At 37.0% G+C, this 21,620-nt stretch overlaps 1 protein-coding gene across 4 annotated transcripts in view; it reads left to right on the forward strand.

Moving 5' to 3' along the window:
• Positions 1 to 21,620, forward strand: part of FRMD4A (FERM domain containing 4A) — a 737,403-nt gene that overhangs the window by 638,268 nt on the left and 77,515 nt on the right. For all 4 annotated transcript variants that reach the window (XM_051962747.1, XM_051962746.1, XM_051962745.1 and 1 more), the window contains exon 11: positions 2,905 to 2,991. In XM_051962747.1, coding sequence (XP_051818707.1) covers positions 2,905 to 2,991 — 87 coding nt within the window. The remainder of the gene's footprint in view (positions 1 to 2,904; positions 2,992 to 21,620) is intronic.

Here is a 21,620-nt window from a genome sequence, read left to right on the forward strand (position 1 = left end):
TCCCAAATTATCACATAGTATACTCTTCTTCAGCTTGGGCCATCCTCTGCTAATTTTGGCTAAGTGATTTGTATAAGATCTTATAATGAAATCATGACTAACTTATCATAGGATCTTCCAATTCTGAAGAAGGAGTCAAGCATTTGCTAAATACCAATTACAATGCTAGGTGCTTTTAAATATGATTTCATTTGGTCTCACAACACCGGGAGGTAGATGCCGGTATCATCCTCTCTGCTAACCTAGCTGTCTGAGTTATAAAATTCACAAGCCCACTGGATTATAACTAAAGAAACCTGTAGCTAATCTAGCTATTTGAAGGAAAGATGTTTATTAATCTAAAGAGATTAGAAATTCAATATACTTTCGCTATAATATTGAGAAGCACTCCCATTTTTAAATTAGGTGCTTTTAAGAGCTACTAAATTCATTCCAATTTGCCCTGCTATTGATGCAAAGAAAGAAAAAAAACAGAAGAAATTCCATGTATTATAAGTGAATATATATAGTTTTTCTTTTTCACTAAAGAAATATTCCATATTGAGGAACAGCACAGAGATCTGAGCACAAAATTAGAAGTCTAGAATTTTTTTCATTTCTAAGCTCCAATTCGTTGTTTTTTTCTCACAGAAAGACTTAATTTCAATTTTTCTTCCTCATTAAGGAGGTTAGGATTCTTGTCATTTCAACTCCAAAAGATTTTACAAATATTCCAAAGAATATGACAATTTAACAAAAGGTCACTTTATTTATGCCCCTTCTAGTATATATTCTGTCTTTGAATAAACTTCAGAAATGTGCTTTTTTGTACTTTACATTAGTGAGTAGTCATAAGGCTTCAGTTTCCAGGAGATTAAATGACTTGGGATCCTAGACTCTTTGGAATTTCAAAGCATTGGCAACTATTCCACTATCTCTGAGTAAAAGGCATAGGAGTCCAAATCTGCCTAAATCAGTTGTATCAAGATTTAGCATTTTGTAGCTTGCTATTACACTAATGCAGTGTTTTATGGTAACCTGCTTAATCCAGTGTTTCAGTAATATTGGGTTCATTCCTATTCTCCTTGTAGAAAACATTGTGATATATAAACATGTACTTTGTTCAGAAGGATTAGGGAAAGACACGACATCTTTTTTAAAATGCCAAAAACAAACAAAAAAATGCACCACCCATACCCTTTATTCAAATCCTCAAAAAAAAAAAAAAAAATTTCCCCCAAATAAAATCCTATCGATAGAGGGAAGGTTTTTAGAGAGCTACCTCTGAGGTCGTGAGCCATGCCAGGTCTTGAAAACACTTGCTATTCTATAGGTTTGGATTCTTAGTGGGCATTCTGCTAGGTAAAGCTGCTAAACATTCTCATTATAAATCTATAGAATCTTTGGGGTTAGTTAACAGACCTTGTTACCCTGACAAAGAAGAACCGCCTTTTATATCATATTTTTAAAAAATCATAAAAGATTATCCAATCCATCCTTCTGAAAATCACTTTGTAAATTTTTGATGGCTATATCTATAGATATTTATAGGCATAGATACAAATGTGAGATATTAGGCAAATGTTTACAATAGCTATTGAAACTTCACTATCCGGTAACAAAAAACCTCTTTTTAAGTGTCTGAATTTCAAATTTTATGTTCTTTCTTTCTTTCTTCCTTCCCTCTTTCATTCCTTCCTCTCTCCTTTCCTTCTTTCCTCCTTCCCTCTCCTCCTTATCTTCCCTTCCTCTCTTCTTTTTTTCCCTCCCTCCTCCTCTTTCTTTCCTCCTTCTCTTTTACTAGTTTTCATTTTTTATTTCCTTCTTTCCTTCCTCCCCCCCCCCCCCCCCCCAGTTGCTCAGGCTGCCAGGCCCAATCCCAATACTCATAAAGTAGCTCTGTTTTTATGACAAAGCCTGGTTCACCCCTCTTTAAAGAGAGCTAATGTCTGACACTCCATCCTGGTGGTTTACCAGATTAGTGCCAGATTTAATGTGGATCACTCATCACATTTTACCCCTTCTGCTGGTTAGAACTCCTGAACTCAGGCAATCCACCATTCTCAGCCTCTTCAGGAAAAGGAACTACATACATGCACCACTATCATAATAACAATCCCAGTAGATATCCAGATGTTCCCTAGCATTGTCACTTACAACCTTTTCCTATACAAGGAACTGTCCTTATCAATTACTTCTTCAGTTCCAGAAAGTCATCTTTATTGTTTTGCTCTAAACTCCCTCAAAATGCATTTTTTTATTTCTGCTGAATGAGGGGAAACAACCTTGAATCCCCAAAGCTTCAAGAATAAAAAGGACAAGGCATTTCTCATAGATTCGTAAAATTTTAAAGCTTGAAGGGATTTTAAAAATAATTTACTTCAACACTTCCTTTTATAGCAAAGGAAACCAACACCCAGAAAGGATTTCCATAAGGATATTATTTTACTGCTTTTTAGTCTTTTTCTTAAAGGTGTCATGTGGTTGCCCAAGGTCATACTGATAACAAGTGATACAGCTGGGACTAGATTCTAGGTCTTCCTCAGCAGTTCACGTGTAATAACCCTTTGCAAGATCATAGAACATTGTAAGAATTGTGTGAAATAAATGAACCTCTTAACTTTGAGGAAACTAACTTTAAGTCTTCTAGAACATGGGATGTTAATAATTCTTAAGTGATTTTTGGAATACTAATAAAAATCACAGTTATGATAATAAGCAAGAATTCATAATTTTGTACTTTAGATACAACGAAAGCTACCTTTGGAAAAATTCAAAACAAACCTTCCCTGTGCCTAGCTTATCTCCTCCCTTCATCTCTTCAAGTAACCAGGGTCTTTTCCTCTGGTTCAACTTTTGCCTTTGTAGATAATGATATTAATCCCACTTCACTTCCTTCCCCCACCCTTTTTTTTAATATTCTAGGATAAGCAGGGAATTCCATGGTGGTTAGGACTCAGCTACAAAGGAATTTTCCAATATGATTATCATGATAAAGTGAAGCCAAGGAAGGTAAGTCTTTTATTTAGTTGTTTTAATGTCTTGCTGTCTTAACTGATTTGATGGAGGAAATTGTTGGTCCCATAAATATGTCAGTCATTTAAGGAGATAAGCATCACTTAAAACTTATCTCAGATTTCCCTAAGCAAACTATTTTCCTTGCTATCACAAGGGAAAACTAAAAGTGAGAAGACCAGGTTTCTCTTGTCACTGATCTCCAAGAACCAATGAATGATGTGTTTAGGAGAAAAGACTAACCATAAGATCCATTGTTTGGGTTTTGGAGAGAGGTTTTATATAACTGGTTTACTCACTCTGACAACTTTTGTTTCCTAAAACAAAAGAAGTGCTTGTGATCTTTGAGAGCCTCTTGCATTCCTTCATATCCTAGAGAAAAAGGAAAAACATAAAATACATTTGAATGGGGAGAGACATATAAATCAGCGACTATATCCTTTGACATTAAAACATTGATCATAAATCTAGAAAACTAAAGGACATACACAGAGAGGGGAAAGCCAGTCAGGATGTTGTTGCCAGTCATTGTAAATATACAACAAAGGGTTTGAAGGGACTTTCTTTCCATTTTTCCATAGTTTTCACACATTTCCCAGACCAGAACAAATTGAAAAATTATAAAGGAGAAATCTCCAAGGAGAATACTAACAATCAGGTTTCCTGGCAGAGAATGATGGCAAGAGCCCAGTTCAAATTCAGAGACTCATTAAAAGCATATCAAGAGAGAAGGCAATATTGGCCTATTATGTCATCCTAAATTCCTTTCCAAGCTTCTTTATCCATGAGTGGGATTGTACGGAACTTTGCATATCTAAGCTTACTTTATTTTATCCAATTAGTATTTGGCCATACTTTACTTCTTTATTAAATTGGTAGAATAAACTGACCCCAGAGTGAAGAATGTTAGTTTGGTTATCACTGAGTCCATTAAGTTCAAAGAAAGGAATTTAGACAGAAGATGGATGGATGGTTCACCAGGGAACAATTGAGTGGGAATTTGATTCTTTAGGGGTCTAAGGGGCGATGTGTATCATTATGTGGCTATCTTTGAAATCTCTCCAGTTTTCATTTTTTATGATCCAGAAGAGAAGCTGGGTATTTCATTCTTATTTTTCTCTCTCAGTGTGTCTCTGCTTCCTATTTTCCCACTAATCTGAATGATCGTCTATCCCAGGACTTCTTAAACTTTTCCCACTTGCAACCCCTTTTTGCCTGAACAATTTTTATGTGACCCTTTATATATAGGCATATAAAATAGGTATACAAATCCAACTTTCACTGATAATAGATCATAATTTCACAACCCCCAAATTCTGTTACATGATCCCATATGGGGTCGCAACTTACAGTTTAAGAAGCTTTGCATGTGTTTCTCTCTTGCTCTCTTTCCTTTGCTTATTTTCTCCCCTATATACTTCTTCATTTTAGAATAATAGAATATTAGCTCTGAATTGGGACCTTAAAGATCTTATCTTTAAATCATATTTCCATTTTCCAAATAAAGAAAACAAGATCCACAGAGGTGATATCATGTGTAAAAGATCACCTAGCAGTAAATGGCAGAGCTGGGTTGAAAATTAAGTTTTTGATCCAAAGTTCCAGCTTTTTTCCACTAAATCATTTCATGTTACAAAGGCAAAAAGAAAGAAAGAAAGAAAGAAAGAAAGAAAGAAAGAAAGAAAGAAAGAAAGAAAGAAAGAAAGAAAGAAAGAAAGAAAGAAAGATAAAATCATTAGGATTTTCTTTAACAAAGTTTTATCAACTCATAATTATTCAAAGCAAAAGAAAATTAAATATAATGTTAACATAGAAAACTGTCATGTCTAAAATGAATAATTCAACTCTGATAGCCTCAAACCCCCATCTCACCAAACTTTTTCCAAGAAGCCCATAGAAGTATCCGAATTTATTTGAGCTTAATATACTAATATATTTTGTATTGCCTCTTTTTCTAGCATAACTTGAATTCAGGTACAGGACCTGTCCATGTCAGGGGATTAACAATGAAAAAAGGTTTCTGTTTTCTTTTGGTTATTATTTCAAACCTAGACTAAGGTAATATTAAAAACCTATCATGTTTCTGTGGCTTCTGGGAAACTACATAAGTTATCTTAAAATATTTTTGTAACTGAAGTACAACCAGGTTATCAAGCCAAATCCCAGATTCTCTTTTTTGTTATCTCAGCTAGGCTGCCATAGAGCTGGATCATAGGTAATGAGGTGATCTCTTTTTTCATTTTGGTGAATTTTGTGGTCTGGCTTGAAGAGTAGGAGAGAAGAAAGCAAAATCCCCCTAGAAGATTCACTTCATAGTCATGAGCTAAGATCCTTACTTCTACGTGAGTCCTATGTCCTAAATTAGTATTGAATTGAGACTTAACAATAGCTAGCACTTTGTTGTGGTTGTTGCTCAATTGTTTCAGTCATGTCCAACTCTTGATGACACCATGTAGGATTTCTTGGTAAAGACATTGGACTGATGTGTCATTTCCTTCTCATTTTATAATTGAGCAAACTGAAGCAAAGAGTGCTGAGTGACCTGCTCAGGGTTAAACAGCTAATAAATATAAACTTATCCATTAGTTGATGAGCAGATTTGAATTGAGGGAAGAGGAATCTTCCTGACTCCAGTTCCAATTATTCACTACACTACTTAACTGCCCACAAAGAAGAAAATAAAGGATGACAAAAGGCAGCATGCATTATGAGCAAAATAATTGATCATCTGGGCCAGATGGCTCTTTTATGTAAAAAGTATTGTCCATCCATGCAATTCTGGTTTTCATTGTTGTTGTTTTTTTTTTTACCCAGATACTGAGTACCTAGGTTTCTGGTCTTGGATTCCTGGCTTTGAGCCTTATTACTTCTCAATGGTACCTGAATTCAAGTTATGCTAGAAAAAGAGGCAATGCAAATATATATAATTCTGCAAGACTTTTAGGGGGAGAAACTAGCTAATTCATGTGCCCAATAATATGTATTCCCAAAGAAAAACTTTTGGGAAACTGAGGTCCTCAGAGACCAAAAGCAGAGAACACTATGCAAGTCATACTGAGCATGGACCAATATTTTGGAGGGCATCACATTCCCAGGGCCATATCTATCAAGGGAAGCCTCTTAGAAAGGAGTAGGGATTGGTCTATACTATATGGAGATCTCCTCCACTCTATTCACTCCCAACTTAAGCTGCTCTTGCCCTGGTGAGAGGTTTGGAGTTTTTCTAGAACTTCTGACCCAGTGGAAGCAGAGATGGCAAACGACAAGATGATAATGATGAACACTTGAGTGAACATAGTGGTAAGGATGAGGCCGCCCTCCCTGCCATGGAGGGCCCAGAGGCATCCTGTGGTAAGCAGGGTTTTAATGACTTTAGTAAACAATTAACACAGTCAGAAGAGCTAAGCAGCCTAAACAGATCCTCTGGAGTGTTTCCATATGCCTTACAAAAACACTGCCAGCATGCTAAAAGCTCTCCAGAAATGGCAACTGACTGTTGGAACTTGTTCTGGTTTTCTAACTTTGGCCCAGGGGAGATTTCACATCTTTTTCTTCCATCCGCCATTGGGGTCAGATATTGTACTGTGTAGCTCATTCTCCCTTCTGGGCTTAAGCTGCCTTTTGGGAAGAAATAAAATGTAGCTTTCTCTCTCAAAGGTAGGATAGAGTAAAAGGAGTACTTTATAGTATGTTCTAGTGGTTCTCAATCTCCTTCAAAAGTATTCTTGCTGTTTATTTTAGCATTTTTTGATCTGATTGTGCAGCAAGATAATTATATAAATATGTTTACATATATTGGATTTAACATATTTTAACATGCATAATATATATTAGATTGCTTGCCATCTATGGTAAAGGTGGGGGGCAGAAGGGGAAAATTTGGAACACAAGGTTTGCAAAGGTCAATGTTGAAAAATTATCCATGCATATGTTTTGAAAATAATAAGCTTTAATTTAAAAAAAAAAGAGAGAGAAAAAAAGGAAAAGGCAAAAGTAATCTTGCTTTCTTTTAGGATCCATTTCTGTCCAGGAATCCATTGCCCTTCCCTACTTCCTGACACCTAGAGACCACTTTGATGAATCAGCAGAACTAGAATTCAACTTAATTTATGGCTTTCACTTCTTTAAAAAAAAAAAAGTCTAAAAGAAGCTTTTAACTCACCAGAAATTGTTGCACATGTGACAGAGGGGACTCTGCAGGCTAGTCATTGGTGTTGCTCTTTATACTTTGAAGATCAAATTTCAGTTTGGGAAGTATTTTGGGGCCACACATGAAGAGGAATCTCATAAAACTCCCCCAAATATGCAATATCTAAATATGGAAAATCAACTGTTTATACTTACAACCATGCAAATTAGCATTTGTCCAAATGCCTTTGTTCTATAAGAAATCAGGTGCAGGCCCAACCAAAATCCCTAGAAAGAATTTTAACAAGCTGCCATTTTGTCCCCTTCATCAGCATCCTGTACTTTCCCCTTCTCTTTTTTCCCCCAACTATTTATTCTTTTTCATTCTCTTACCCTCCCTCCTCACTTCTATGTTCCTTTCAGCATTAAAACATTCTGTACCACATTCAAACATACCTTTTTGTGATTTTATCTTTTTGTTTCTTTTTTCCCATGACTCTTTTATATTGTTTTATGGGAACGTGTGTTGTCAATGCATGCATTTTGAAGTGTGTGTTTGTACTGACAGAATCCACTTTTGTTCTTTAAATTTTTTAGGACACTGAGAGAAAAGGTTAAAATTTGACACTGGCAAAGATGTCTAGACATGGCCCATAGACTGGCATGCTTGCCAGTCTGCACATGTGTGTATTGTATGAGAAGCAGAAATTCAGTTCAAGAGCTGATTTATTACATAAATGTTGCCTTTGTTTCAAGAAATAATAATGTAAATATATCAAACTGATAGTTCTTGCTAAAGGTAAAACTTGAATTTTGTGTTGACTTGAATAACTGGCCAAAGAAGTAGACTTTGACTGTTGGGAAGAACCTTCAATTATCTTCAACAACCAATGACAATGAGTTTTTCTTCATTTAACTATAGGCACGAACATTTAGAAAATGCTCATATAATAAATAGATTATTTCTCTTATAGTTTCATCAGTCATGAAGAAGTCATGAAATCAATCAGGGGTTCTCGTAATAATCCCTCCCTTCACAATATAAAAGTTGGATTTCTTTTTTATTCTGTGATCTTGAGAGCAGTTAAATAGAAATCTACTAAACTTTGTCAGAGAATCATTACGAATTTTCACCTGAAATCAGATTTCTAATTAGGCAACAACAACAACAATAAAAAAATCAGCTTGGCCTCCATTTTTGATGACAGGGCCTTCTGATTCCAGAAGGGGACCCCAGATTCATCACAGTTGGGCCCATGAATATAGAAAGTACCTTCCCCTCAAACGGATCATGTTAAAAGAATGTTTTTAATTTGGTCACCACGATGCTTTTTTCTAACATTTTAAGAATTATTTCAGAGTTGACCATGTTATTACATACTGAAACCCCTAATGTTGCATCTATAACATGCCAGGACAAACTAAAGAATTCTGCTTCTTTTCCCTTTCTGAAATCTGTGTTATCTTGTCTCTGGTAGATTGGTATGAGACCAAAAAAAAAAACAAAAAACAAAAAAAAAAAAAACATTGAATTAGAAGACATAAAATTTAGGATAATGAATTTAGCCCTCGGAAGGATTTCAGTGTCCATACTATCTAACCCCACCCCTCATTTTGCAGTTGAGGCTACTGAGACCCAAAGGGGCTGAACAATTTGCCCAAAGTCTCCTACATCATAAGAAACAGATCCAAGATTTAAACCCAAGTCCTTCCATTTGAAATCCAACACTTGAATTGTATTTACATCTAAGCTCTACTACTAATTTCTTTGTGATTCTAGGAAAAATCATACCCTCTTTTACCTCAGTGTCTTTACCTCTAAAATGAGGTTTAACCTAAATGAAATCAAAAGGTCCTTTAGAACTCAAAATCCTATTTAAAAGTCTCATTGCTCCTGAGAATAACTTTTTAAAAAAATGAATGTATAAAAGAGTTAAAAATGGATACCCTACTGTGGCAAGATATTCTACAGAGGGAAAAACCAACAACCATCTATGTACTAGTATAAATTATTATCTAGAGGGCCCAAACCGATTACCAGTCTAGATGAGGAAAAATCTTCCTCATGGGGAAAAATGGGAGTATCATTTCCTTGTTATCTGGCAGTCTGTATTTACTTATTTATTTGATGTGCTATTAGATGGACTTTGATGTACACTTAAATGTACAATTAGATGCATTATGGAATCCCCAATGAAGCTTCAGAAACAGGAGTGGGTTTAAATGGACTGCTGTTTATTCTAATTTAACATTTCTTTCTGAGTGACCAAAGCTACTTTATGTTGTCCCTGAGAATAATTCCAACCAGGGGAATTTACTCTGGGAATTGATGTCATGGCCATAAATTAGTAAAGATTTTTAAACTGAGTAAATGAGGGGATAAAGAAAATCATATATATATAGGAAATACTCCATTTCAATGTGCTCTGATTCCCATTGGAGATTCTCTCTTTAATTATTCAGGATAACCATTTCTATTAAGAACGATTTGTTTCCTCTCCCTTTTGACTCTTTTCCTTATTTCTGAGTGCTCTTGCTTAGTCTGGTGCTAGGTTCTTATTTATATTATCTTCAACATTCTCCATGAATACAGCCAGTGCCGGACTCTTTATATTTAGCATTCTTTGCATTTTGTAGTCTCTGCTCATCCCCTGGTGCTTTGATCAGAGAGCCTCTCCTCCATTCTTATCCCACTCCCTATCACCACTTATCAGTCCTTCAGATCTCACAAAAGTAGAAGGAGTGGGCTTTGGCAGGGTTCAAAAGCTTGTCTGGAACAGTTTCTGGCATATGGGACATTCTCAAAGACCAGATCTGCAAGAATGTTTGTCATGAGAAAAATCCACTCTTGAGTGTTACTAGATTTTTCTATTTCCAAAATCTCCCTCCCCCCCCCCCCCAATTTGGGGATGGTTTCTTGAACCACTGCTAAATAATCACATGTGGGTAAAAACCACGAGAAGCAAATTATGATATCCTAGATTTTCATACAATATAAAAACTTGTACAAAAATTAGCTGATAATATACAGAATTGGATTCTAGTCTCAACTCTGTCATTGATTATCTATTTCATCTTAAACAAGTTAGTGACCTCTCAAAATTTTAGTGTCCTCATCTTTAAAAGGAAGAACTGTCTAAAATGATTCACACTCTAATTCTAATGCCACCTGGAAACACTGAACTGTAGCTTCTCAATTCTGAAATCAGTCCGGGTAAAACTGCCCCCACCTGTTTATTATAAATAGAGAAGTCTCAAGAGTAAGCTCCATAGAAATGTAAGCTACTCAGATGATAGCACATATCTGTGCTATACAGACAGCGTTTTCATTTTGCCCAGGATATCTACATTGTTGGGCATTTTGTTAGAGTTATTTATGAAAATAATCCAAAATCTAATTCCTCCCTGGGGTAGATACCCCCTTAAAAGCTGCCATTAAATTACTTAAACATGCAACAATTTGGCTGAATTTAACTTTGTTGCTTATTAGCTATGTAACTGTGGGCAAATTACCAAACTTTCCATACCTCAGTTTCTTTATTTGCAAAATGGGCAGAATAATATTTGCATTGCCTTTTCTCCCAAGGCTTATGTGGGTATGCTTTGCACTGCATTATGCAGCACCATATACATAAATATAATCTATTACTATTATGCAAATAAGCTATCAAAAACAACAAAGTGAATTTTAACGAGGCTAATTGGCTCATTGTTTGTGATCATTTTAGGAGTGATGATTTGTTCTATAGTGCATCCAAAAGTGATAGCCTCTTTGTTTCTCTGCTTTTCCTTTTTTGAAATGGGAATAATGAGAGGTGACCTTTTTATTAACTGGAAGATTCCAGAGATTCCCACCCCACCCCATTGTTGCTAATTACATAGCAAATGTTGGGTTTTTCTGTGTGTTAATCACTAAACAAGAGAGAGCTAACAGTAGGCAGCAAATAGCACATGTTTGTAAAACTGAAGAATTTTTTCTTGGTCTGTAAATGGGGAAACCCACATTTACTATCTGATCTATACCTGACCCTATGAAGTCTAAGCCAAACTTCCAAGGATACTAAACATTAGTCATTTGCACCATTCTTCTCCATCCCCAGCATAGATCCCATCAATGTGGACCTGTGGTCATTTGTCTTTGGGTAGTCTATTCTCAGATGGTGAGCAACTTATGCCGTGGTGGTGAGTGTACATCTGAGCTGAGAGAGAAGGAGACAAAGAGGGAGAGAGGGAAGAGACAGAGACAGAGAAAGATTATTAGTGAAATGGTGGCCAAGTAAAATCAATAAAGGTTTGTTTGAATGGGAATTTAGCTGTGAGACTAGGAAGGGATCTAAATTTTCCCCAAAAAAATCACTGAATGTGATTTTATAAACTCCCCTTTTCCAACACCATACACACACACACACACACACACACACACACACACACACACACACACACACACATTCATATCCTTCCTATTTTTCAGCTATGCCCCAGACAATTTGTCCAGAGACAATCTGAAATGATTAGTGAGCTGGCTGTCTTTAATGGGATTATTTCTGAGGTTAACCAAACAGGTGAAAAAGGAGAGAATGGTGAACAGTCATATAAGCAATTTGAGGATCTGGGGGAGAGAATAAAACAAGGCACAATTCTAGTGTACCCTGGAGAGAGAAAATTGATCAAATTAGAGTCTCCCTAGCAAAAAAGAGTCAGAGTGGAAAGCTGCCCATTAATGCAGTCCTGACAATCCTGACATGCTGGGCAATTGCCAGTTAATCCAAAGACCAGCTGATACCTGATTATATGCCCCAAAATCTTTTACCTCTCTGGTCCCCACACCTTTTATCTGTCCGGATGGATTGCCCTGTAACTTCTAGTATTCAACTTCTTCCAGCATCAGTTGCTGATTTCCTACAGCCCATTTTCCTTCCAGCAAATGAATGGACATTCGCACAGGGTTGAGAGACCATATAAATAGCTATGTTGATTGTTTACATAGCAGGGGTCAAACTCAACAACATTTGGTATTTATAACAAACTTCTATAAACATTCTACCAGCCAACACCGCTTCAGATTTAAACTCCCAAAACATCTCGGGAGAAACATTCTGTTAGCATTAACCCAGGAGCACAGTTGACTGTTTATATGTGTCTTTGAAAAAGCAAAATCAAAACCAAAAGTTTTTATTGGGTAATAAACCAGTGCCAAGCAGCAGTCTGCCTGTGTGGCAGTGAACCATGTACAATTAGCCAATTAGCCACTTACACATAGTTTGAGCTCCTTTGCCGGATCTTCCCGTTTGGGCTGAGAAACAAATTTGTGTTCTTCATTATAGATAAAATGGTGGTCATGCAGAAAGGGAACAGTTTTATGTTGGGCCAGTACTCAGACAGCTTCTAATAAGGCCTGGCCAGCAGGACAACTTCAACTTCGTATACTATACAGTGGTCATGAGCTGGCTTTTCCAGGGTGCATTTGGTGGTCCTAATAGGAGTTCACAATTTTTTAAAGACAGATTTCCACAGTCAGCTCAGATGCAATGTGTTCCCTGAGTCCCTGAGAGCAAGCCTGACCTCATTCAAGGAAAATCCGTGCCCCAAAATCCAGAAAGGAAATTCAGTAGAAGCCAGGGTCCTAAAACAGCTCTAGTATTACAGTCTCTTCCAGATGTTCACGTTTGACTGGAAACTAAACTCCATTCCCATTTCAACAAGTGTTATAAGTCACGGCCCAGTCAATCTCTGGGTGTGTGTCTATGGAGTCTGTGTATATGTACATAAGTATTTCAGTTTATGTTTGCATCTGCAGGGTTGGAAAATCATAAAAAAGCTGGTCCCCAGCCAAAAGTGTCACTAGCCAGCTCTGCGAAAGTTAATGATTCCTTGGCCACACATCATCAGTCAACGAGGAAAACTTGTTCTCCTTTCTGTTTCTCCCCTAATTGGAAGTGGCTGGTAATGCTGCATCACCAGCTGGATGTTTGAGTGCACTTAGGGAAGAACCCTCAGTGGGAGCGCTCTTTATTATTATTAATGCACCAGTGGGCATTTCTGGGGAGACAAGGCTGCAGAACAGGACAAGAGATGCCAGGGTCTGAGCTTCTTGGGGAGATAGGAAAGCAGCTGCAGAAGGATGAGAGGGAAAGAGCTTATAAGCTCTTTATGTGTCACAGAACCTCTGATAGTCTCTACCTTTCTCAGAATGTTTTTAAATGCATAAAATAAAAATATGTAATGTTATAAAGGAAACCAATTATACTGAGACACAATTATTAAAAAAAAAAAAAAAAAGTTCGCATACCCCAGGTTAAGAATTCTTACAAGAAAGGCTATTAAGAGCTCAGGGAGGCCCTGGAATTCTCATTAGGAAGTGATGGAGAAAGAAGAGTCGAAGGTGACTCTGTGGTTTTACACCTCATTGATTGGATGATAGTGATACTGATGGAGTACAGCTTCTAGGGAAATAAAGCAGTGATGGGGTCCCCTGAACTTAAGCTGCTTTAGTTCTAACAGTCTATCTGATTTTAAAGTCTTCTGACCTTAGAATAATCCTACAAACATTGCTGACTGGGAAGTAATCTGCTGGTCAATGATAATCAAATTCCTGAGTCCTAGTGAATAGACCACTCCTCAGTTCTACCTCTAGAACATAAAATTAACATATTAGTGACAAGAAGAACTGGATAAATTTGTTTCCTTGCTTATGGTTCTTTGCTAAATTCTTTTGGAACTTAGCCACCTTCGACCGACGTGAAAATTCCAATAAACTTTGCCCCTTGACTTGGAGATGAGTTCAAGCCTGCAAATTCTTTTGAGACACCTCTGGACACAGATCTGAGACCCCAATCTTTTGGGGTCTCCTTTTTGAATTTCAACAGGGACAGCAAGAGAAATAAGGAAATTAGGAGAAGGGAAAGGTTATGGCAAAACAAAACAAAAAATTAAGTTAAGATCCTTTGTGTCAGAAGTCCCTAAGGGAGCATAGTAAGTAGAGTTGTGAGTTTAGAGTCAGGAAAACTTATGTTTAAATCTGGCTTCAGTCATTTACTAGCCATGTGATCCTGGACAAGTCATTTAATCTGTTTGCCTCAGTTTTCTGAGTTGTAAAATTGGAATAATAACAGCACCTACCTCTCAAGATTATTGTAATGATCTAATGTGGTAATTTTTAAAGTATTTAGCACAGTGCCTGATAATTGGCAGGTACTTTAAAAATGCTTGTCTCCTTCCTTTCATCTTTTTTATCCTGCATTTTAGTCAGAGATTATTTTGTGACTTTTCATGAATACAAATTTAAATTTAGTACATCAAGTAAACATTAGATTACACAAAATATGAGAAAGGAGACCAAGATCCAAAAAAGAAAGTAAATCCAAATAGTTACTTTCAAGTCAACAGAATATTTATTTAATCAGTGTTGAAGTTGCCAGGCATTCTGCTAAGTACCAGTAACATTTGAAAAAACAAACATGTCTACCCTCAGGAAGCATACAGTTTAATAGGGAAAACATTGTATATATGTAAATAAATGTAATAGAAAATTGAATTATAAGTGAATGCATGGAACAGGTAACTAGAAAGGTATGAAAATTTGGAAATGGAAAGGCATTACTTCTTGTTATGGAGATCAGGAAACATATGAGAGCTGGACCTTGAAATGAGAAGACTTTCAGTAGGTAAAATTGGAGAAAGGAGAGGAGAATATAGTATATATTCATAGATGACTTATTTCTCAAATTAATGAACAGTAAGTCATTTATTTTAGTAAGATTGTACAATGTGTGAAGGACAATATAGATGCTAGAGGATCTTGAATGACAAGTTAAAGAAACAATGTGGAGACAATGGAGAGTTGTCAAAGGTTTTGTTTGTTTTTAAAGGGATATAACAAAGATATGATACCCAAATATTAAGGAGATTATTTTAGCAGTTGTGTGAATGATGAATTGAAAAAGGAAGAGAATGGAAGGAGGGAAAATCAATTAAAAACCTGTTATAAGAAGTAACATAAACTGGGATGATTACATGGGAGTAAAAAGTAGAGGATAAATACAAGTTATTATTGAGGAAGAACCAACATAAAGTGGTGATTCCTTGGATATAGGGGATTAAGGAAGAGGGAAGAATTGAAGATGATTAAAGTTTTGAACCTGAATTCCTGAGAAAAACAATGAGTGATACCACAAGAGAAATAAGGAAGTTAGGAGAAAGGGAAAGTTTGTAGCAAGATAAGGAGTTTAATTTGGAATATTTTGAATTTGAGTTCAGTGTGGTGGAAAGAATAATAAACTTAAGGACCTGAAATGTTTCACGGACCTTTAAATTCTATATAAATGTATATCATCATCATTGTTATCATTTTTATTTTGTTCCACAAAGTCGTTTCCCAAACTAACTTTGCCAGTGAAGGTTCCTGAAAGAGAGACTGTGGGAAGGCTTTCTCCCCCTCTAACTCAGGCACCCACAAGAGCGGCCCCACCTGAGGAGCCAGTCCCAGAAGGTGGGAAACTTCATTCTCAGTTGGAATCCCTCCAGACCCAACCCTACCCTTAGGCCTACAGAGAAACTGGAAGGTCCCAGGAGTTCCAGCAAGAATAAAAAGTGATGAGAATGAATACAGAGGGAGATTAGGAGCTAGAGCATCACAGCCTGAATTTCTTAGTCTGGAGTGTTTATCCAGGGCCTTTCACTTCTAAGTCAAGTGGCCTGTGCTGATAAAATGTTAGCACTTCTTACATTCCCAGAGCAAAACAGAATGACCTTTATGTAGTCAGAGAAAAATATATTGCAGATCAGCGTGACCTAGTAGCTAATGTCAAAAGCATATGTTTGTAAACTCGCATGAATTACAGTGGAATGAATTCAATAGAATTAGGTGACCAACTGTAAAAATAGCATTATAGCAAATGCTAAATTAGGAACTCAGGCTGAAAAAGGATTATTCTCCTTCTCCTCTTCCTCTCTTGTTCTGCTTTTCTTCCTCCTCCTCCTCCTTTTTCTTCTCCTCTATCTCTTCCTCCTTTTTCTTCTTCTCCTCCTTCTTCTCTATTTGAAAAAATGGAAAAGAAGCAAAATTGAAAGCCCCCCCATTTTCCCCCTACCTGACCAAAAAGAACCAGTAAACCCCAAGTGCTTAGCAGCAATTAGGCAGCAAAGGAAACTCTTGCCAGTGCTTTCTATGGAGGTATGAATTAGCAAGCTCAGCTTGCTGAATCCGGGCAAAATGGCCCCCTTCTCATTATGGCAACCTTAACAGCTCGTTTCAGTGGAGTCATGCAATACTTAAGAAAGCATGTGGGACATTGAAGTGACCATAGTTCAAAAGGAAACCCATGCAAACCTGGCATTCACCTTGATTCTATGAGTCAATACATCACCAAACTGTGGCAGGTGAATAGCCAATCAAATCCATTTAGGGAAGTCAACCCTCTCCTTGGACAAGAGGGGCAGATTAGAGACAGCTAAGGATTTCCTCCCAGTAATTCAAGCAAGTCTCACCTATAGTCAGTATGAATTACATAGGGTTTAGGTCTGGTCCAGGTTATGACTCGGGGTCTAAGTAATTAAGATTGAACTAAATGATTTCTGAGTCTAACTATCAGATTCAAGGGATAGGAAGCTGGAAGAGATCTCAGAGGCCTTCTAGTTCAACCATTTCATTTTACAAATGGGGAAATTGAGAAACAGGGAAGTCAAAAGACTGGTTCAAGGTGATACAACTATATTTGTAATCCAATCCTCTGACTCCAGAATTTCCCTGTACCACAACGCACTCAGTGGTCCAGGTTCAACCTGAACTTCCTGAATTTACTTTGGAACATAATAGAATAGTTGCCACCAAGAGTCTACCTCAGTGAAGATCAACAACCCCAGCAGCTATCATCAGTGAACACATTAGGAGTGTTTCATATACAATACTGAGATTGCCATTCTCCATTCTAAATCCTACCCTCTATTGCCTTTCTTCCTTCGGGCTATCTATGCACCTAATGAGGCAGAGATATATCTCTATCAGCATATAAAAATGTTCACTTGTCAAAACGTCTATATTCAGGGACAGATGATTTTTGGTACGGGAAAATAAAAACAAACCCAAAAAAACCCCCCTTGAATTGGATCCCCAATGTTAGCCTGCCCCACAGGTTGCCTTAGTATTACAAAAAAAGGGGGGAACTAATGGAGGGCCCTAAATAATAACAGCCTTCTCTGGAAAGATAGAAATTCCAGAGATGAAAGCCTCAGCTCTGGAAAACATCCTTCCCCCTCCTTTCCTCCTGGGAGAAAATGAAAAGCTGTGGAGCTATTGTAAAATTACCCGGTCTACAAGGATATCCAGCGAGTATCTGCCAAAGAGCATTTAGACCCCCTGGCCACTTTGCACAGCCAGACCCTCTGTCAGACAGTGATGGCTAAAGTGGGAGCAGACTCATTGGACTCTCCCCTTCTGCTGGCTGCGGCTTTAATTACAGAGCAGCAAGCAAAGCCACAAGTGTTCTCACAACAGAACCCTAACTTGAAAAGCGAGCCACAGACCTCAGGCCCCTTGCCAGCTCAGCTGCCTCCCCCCCGGACCAGTTCTGAGCAAAGCCTGGAGCACCCCGTCCAGCCCCAGCAGCAGAGGCCCTTCAGATGGCCCTGGGTCCCCAGCACCCAGCTGTACAAGGAAGCAGCATTTCTGGCCTGAACCCACAGGGGCATGGACTGATTCATAAACACTGAAAATTTAACGCCACAAACAAGCTGCCTGGTGTCAAGCAATTTTTTCCCATAGAAGCACATGCTCCTAAAGGTTAAGTAAAGTTGCTAAGAATGTTTTTCTTCTTCATTCAGATAGCACTGTCTGGGGTCAGAGGGGATGCTGTCCAAAGCAGCAGGATTTGTGGTACGAGTTTATATCTGTCTTCCATTGAGAGAACTCTTGTCTTGTGTTCTGTGAAATTTTCAGCAGCATCAGCCATCTTTGCAGAGAAAGCTTAGCAAACTCCAAAAGGAAGCGATCTCTAGACAGAGATCATTTTCATTTTTTTTTAAATAAGTGGTTTATTGGCATTTTTTTATTTTACACTGCTATCTCTTCTGTTGGCCATTGCTGTCTACCTTCCAACATGGATCACTGTTGTTGCTGTTGCTGATATCAGTTTTGTCTTAGTCTCTGTGATCCCATTTGGGGTTTCCTGGCAAAGATACTGGAATGGTTTGCTATTGTCTTTTTTTACAAATGAGGAACTGAGGCAAACAGGACTAAATGATTTGTCTGGAGTTACACAGTTATTATCTGAGAGTGGATTCATATTCCAGGGCTGGCTTCATCCACTATATCCACTTAGTTGTATGGAACCCTTTCTTGCCATAAAAAAAAAAAAAGTAAAGCAAAATAAATTGATGCATTGCCTATGTCAAAACATAGCTGACCCATACACTCCTGTAGACGGCCATCATTCAATTGAAAGGAAGGAACATGTTTCCCTACTGGTCTTTGGAATCTCTGTTAGTCACTACATTTATCAGGGTTGTATTGTTTTTCTTGACAACATTGAAATCTCTATGTCAAATTGCCTGCTCTATTCTCCTTATTTCACTCCATGTCAGTGACTTGTATATAACCCACAAGTCTTCCCAAGTTTCTTCATAGTTTTTTCCTCCATATAGCAAAGTTCCTTTGAATCCATATGGCACAGTTTGTTTAGTTATTCCCCAGCCAATGGGTAATCACTTTGTATCCAATTCTTTATTCCATAAAAGTACTCCTCTAAATATTTGCCTACTTGGAAAATTTTTCTTCAGTCTTTAACCTTTTTGAATATTATTATCAGTTTTCCAGGGATGGCAGGACTTTGGTATTCCAAATTCCTAGAAAAGACCTTATTTCCCCTTTTAGGTAGTCAATGACTATACTATAGTCTTATTTCCCTTCAAATTAAATAGCCCTTCCCAAGAGAAGCAAAGTATAATACCTATATGGTCAAAGCTAGAAGGGATATAAGACACATGATTTTGGTCCCCTCATTTGTTTTAGAATCCTTGTCATAGTCAACTATGAGCAGTCCACTGTTACTCTTTTCCAAAATGCCCAAAGTGCTTACTAGACCATCCAATTCTTTTGAAACACTTCTTTGAGATAAGTAATGGCAAGTATGAATAGCCTCACACTTTTTTTTTTTAACTTGGACACAGATAAATTAAGTTTTAGTTTGCCACAAAAGCCTCAGAGTTTTTCCTGAGAAAACAAGGTCAAGAAAGCAGGTCTTCTGACTCGTAGGCTAAAATCCCTATCATTAGTCCATTAAATCTCATAAATCCCTATGAGGCACACATGGGGGAAGGAATAAAGCTATGCTAAGGAAGCAGAAAAACAGTTTCGGCTTCCCTTTAAAGCATTTAGATTTGCCAAAACTTTTAGATGAAATCTTTCTGGGGTATAAGCCAAAGTACACACACACAAAAATAATATATCGAGGCTCTCTAAAAAGAAAAAAAAGGGATATAAAGCTCAATGGGGAAAAATAAAATTGCCTGTTTCTCTGTGGGACTGCGAAGCACTTGGTCAGGACTTCCCCCCATTTCTTACTCACCACCCCTTTTCTCTCCCTTCACACAGTTTTAAGACTTAACCACACGAAGCTGAAAGGACTTTAATGGGTTAAAAGATACCATCCATTAAAAGGTCATAAGGCCTAGTGCTCTGTGCATCTGTCACTGAATTAACCAAATCAATTTGGAGTGTCATGCTGTCTAAAAGGCTGGGGAATCAGTCTGAGGAACATCTTGATTCCATTAGGAGGTCTGGCTGAGAACAGAAATTAAACATTGTTTTCCTTGCATAGTATCTGGCCATCTAAGAAGAAAGTAGATACATTGGAACCCCTTTTATATGGCTGGATTTGAGGGACAGGACTAATAGTCATATTAGTTTAAAAAAAAAAAAAAAGAAGGGAAAAATACCTCAAGCTTTCATGATACATAGTTGACATATTTTGGGACCATGATTTGATTTCTGGTATATCTGAATCTGTATAATTATGAACTATGTTCTAACAATCCTATCAAACTTTCTTCTAGTGGTTATATATATAGGGTATAGATTTTTTATTTGGAGAAAATGATTGGAATAGTTAGAAACTCAAGTGAACCAAGGGTTAGTTTGATCAAACTGAGGCAGAACCAACCCATAGGGGAGAGGAATAAATGAATGAATGAATATGCATATGTGTATATCTGTATATATGTGTGTAAGTATATATATACATATACATATAAATATGTGTGTATATAAATACACACACACACACACACACTCCTCCAGAATTCAAATATATAAACCTCCAGTGTTCAAAAAGAGAAGTCTGTTGTAGCCTTCTGCCTTATTTGAATTGGTCCTGAAGAAAGCAAACCATAACTCATCCAAATGATCTACTTTCCAGCATTATCAGAAACCTTTGCTAAGTACAAAATTGCACACAGAATCATATAAAGAGAGTTATATAATCACCAGTCTTAGGGCTAATCTAAAACCTGGATATCTACTGCTTTTATTTTCATTGTTATACAAGGAAAAATAAGTTAAGCAGTTACAGGTAGGGAACTGATTGAAATAAGGAGAGTGGGGCTTCTTTCAAACAGTAAGGAGTCAAACATAGTGCCTCTCTGAGAATGTGTTTGTCATCGTCATCCTGATGGAGCTAAGTCTTACATGACTATTTACCATTAGACAATATGTCTTCTTTCCTCAGTTAGATAATAGTCTCCTCATGGGTAGAAACCACATACTCCCTGTAACATCAAGCACATTGGAAGGCATTTATTAAATTTTTTTTTTGAAAAAAAGAAAGAGAAAAGGAAGAAATAGAGGGAAGGAAAGAAAGAAAGTTTAGACAAACATGAGGTTAGTGTCACAAAATCCAAATTCAAATTGTAACATTGTCAAGTTATGACATTGTGCAAGCCACTTAGTCCCTCTCCCATCTTGTGTGGTCATTTATTTTTAATGAATTCATTGACTGAAGAATTATTAATACACTCAGAAGTTAATTAAAAGTAGCTCTGTCTTTAAAAATGGAACTAAATGAGACAAAAATCATATTATTTGCTTTTATATTGTATATTTCATTTTTATCTCAAGACAGTGTACAAATAATGAGTTTAATCTTATTTTTAGTATGAGAAAGGAACTTGTCTGATGCTTAAAGATCCACTGAGTCCATTCAATTCCAAGATTTCTTAAGAAAGTGATAATTGATAAAAATTCTGGAGGTGCTAAGATGCATGAATCTTCAAATGTTCCTTTTCACATTCTTTAAAGCAATGTGAAAGCCACAAAAAGATTCTGAGACTGAAAATCTGTCTTTTTCATCATCTCTTCTACATCATCATAACCTCAGCCAAGTCATTTAATCTTCCAAGTCTCTCTTTGTTATTGTTTTTTTTTTTTTCCTTCAAATTAAGGTTAGTAGCTAAGGATTTTCATAGTGCTTCTGAGATTTGCAATGTTGGACATCTCTTTTCTCAGTTAA

Source organism: Antechinus flavipes, chromosome 5 (genome assembly GCF_016432865.1).
Source record: "Antechinus flavipes isolate AdamAnt ecotype Samford, QLD, Australia chromosome 5, AdamAnt_v2, whole genome shotgun sequence".
Lineage (NCBI taxonomy): Eukaryota > Metazoa > Chordata > Mammalia > Dasyuromorphia > Dasyuridae > Antechinus > Antechinus flavipes.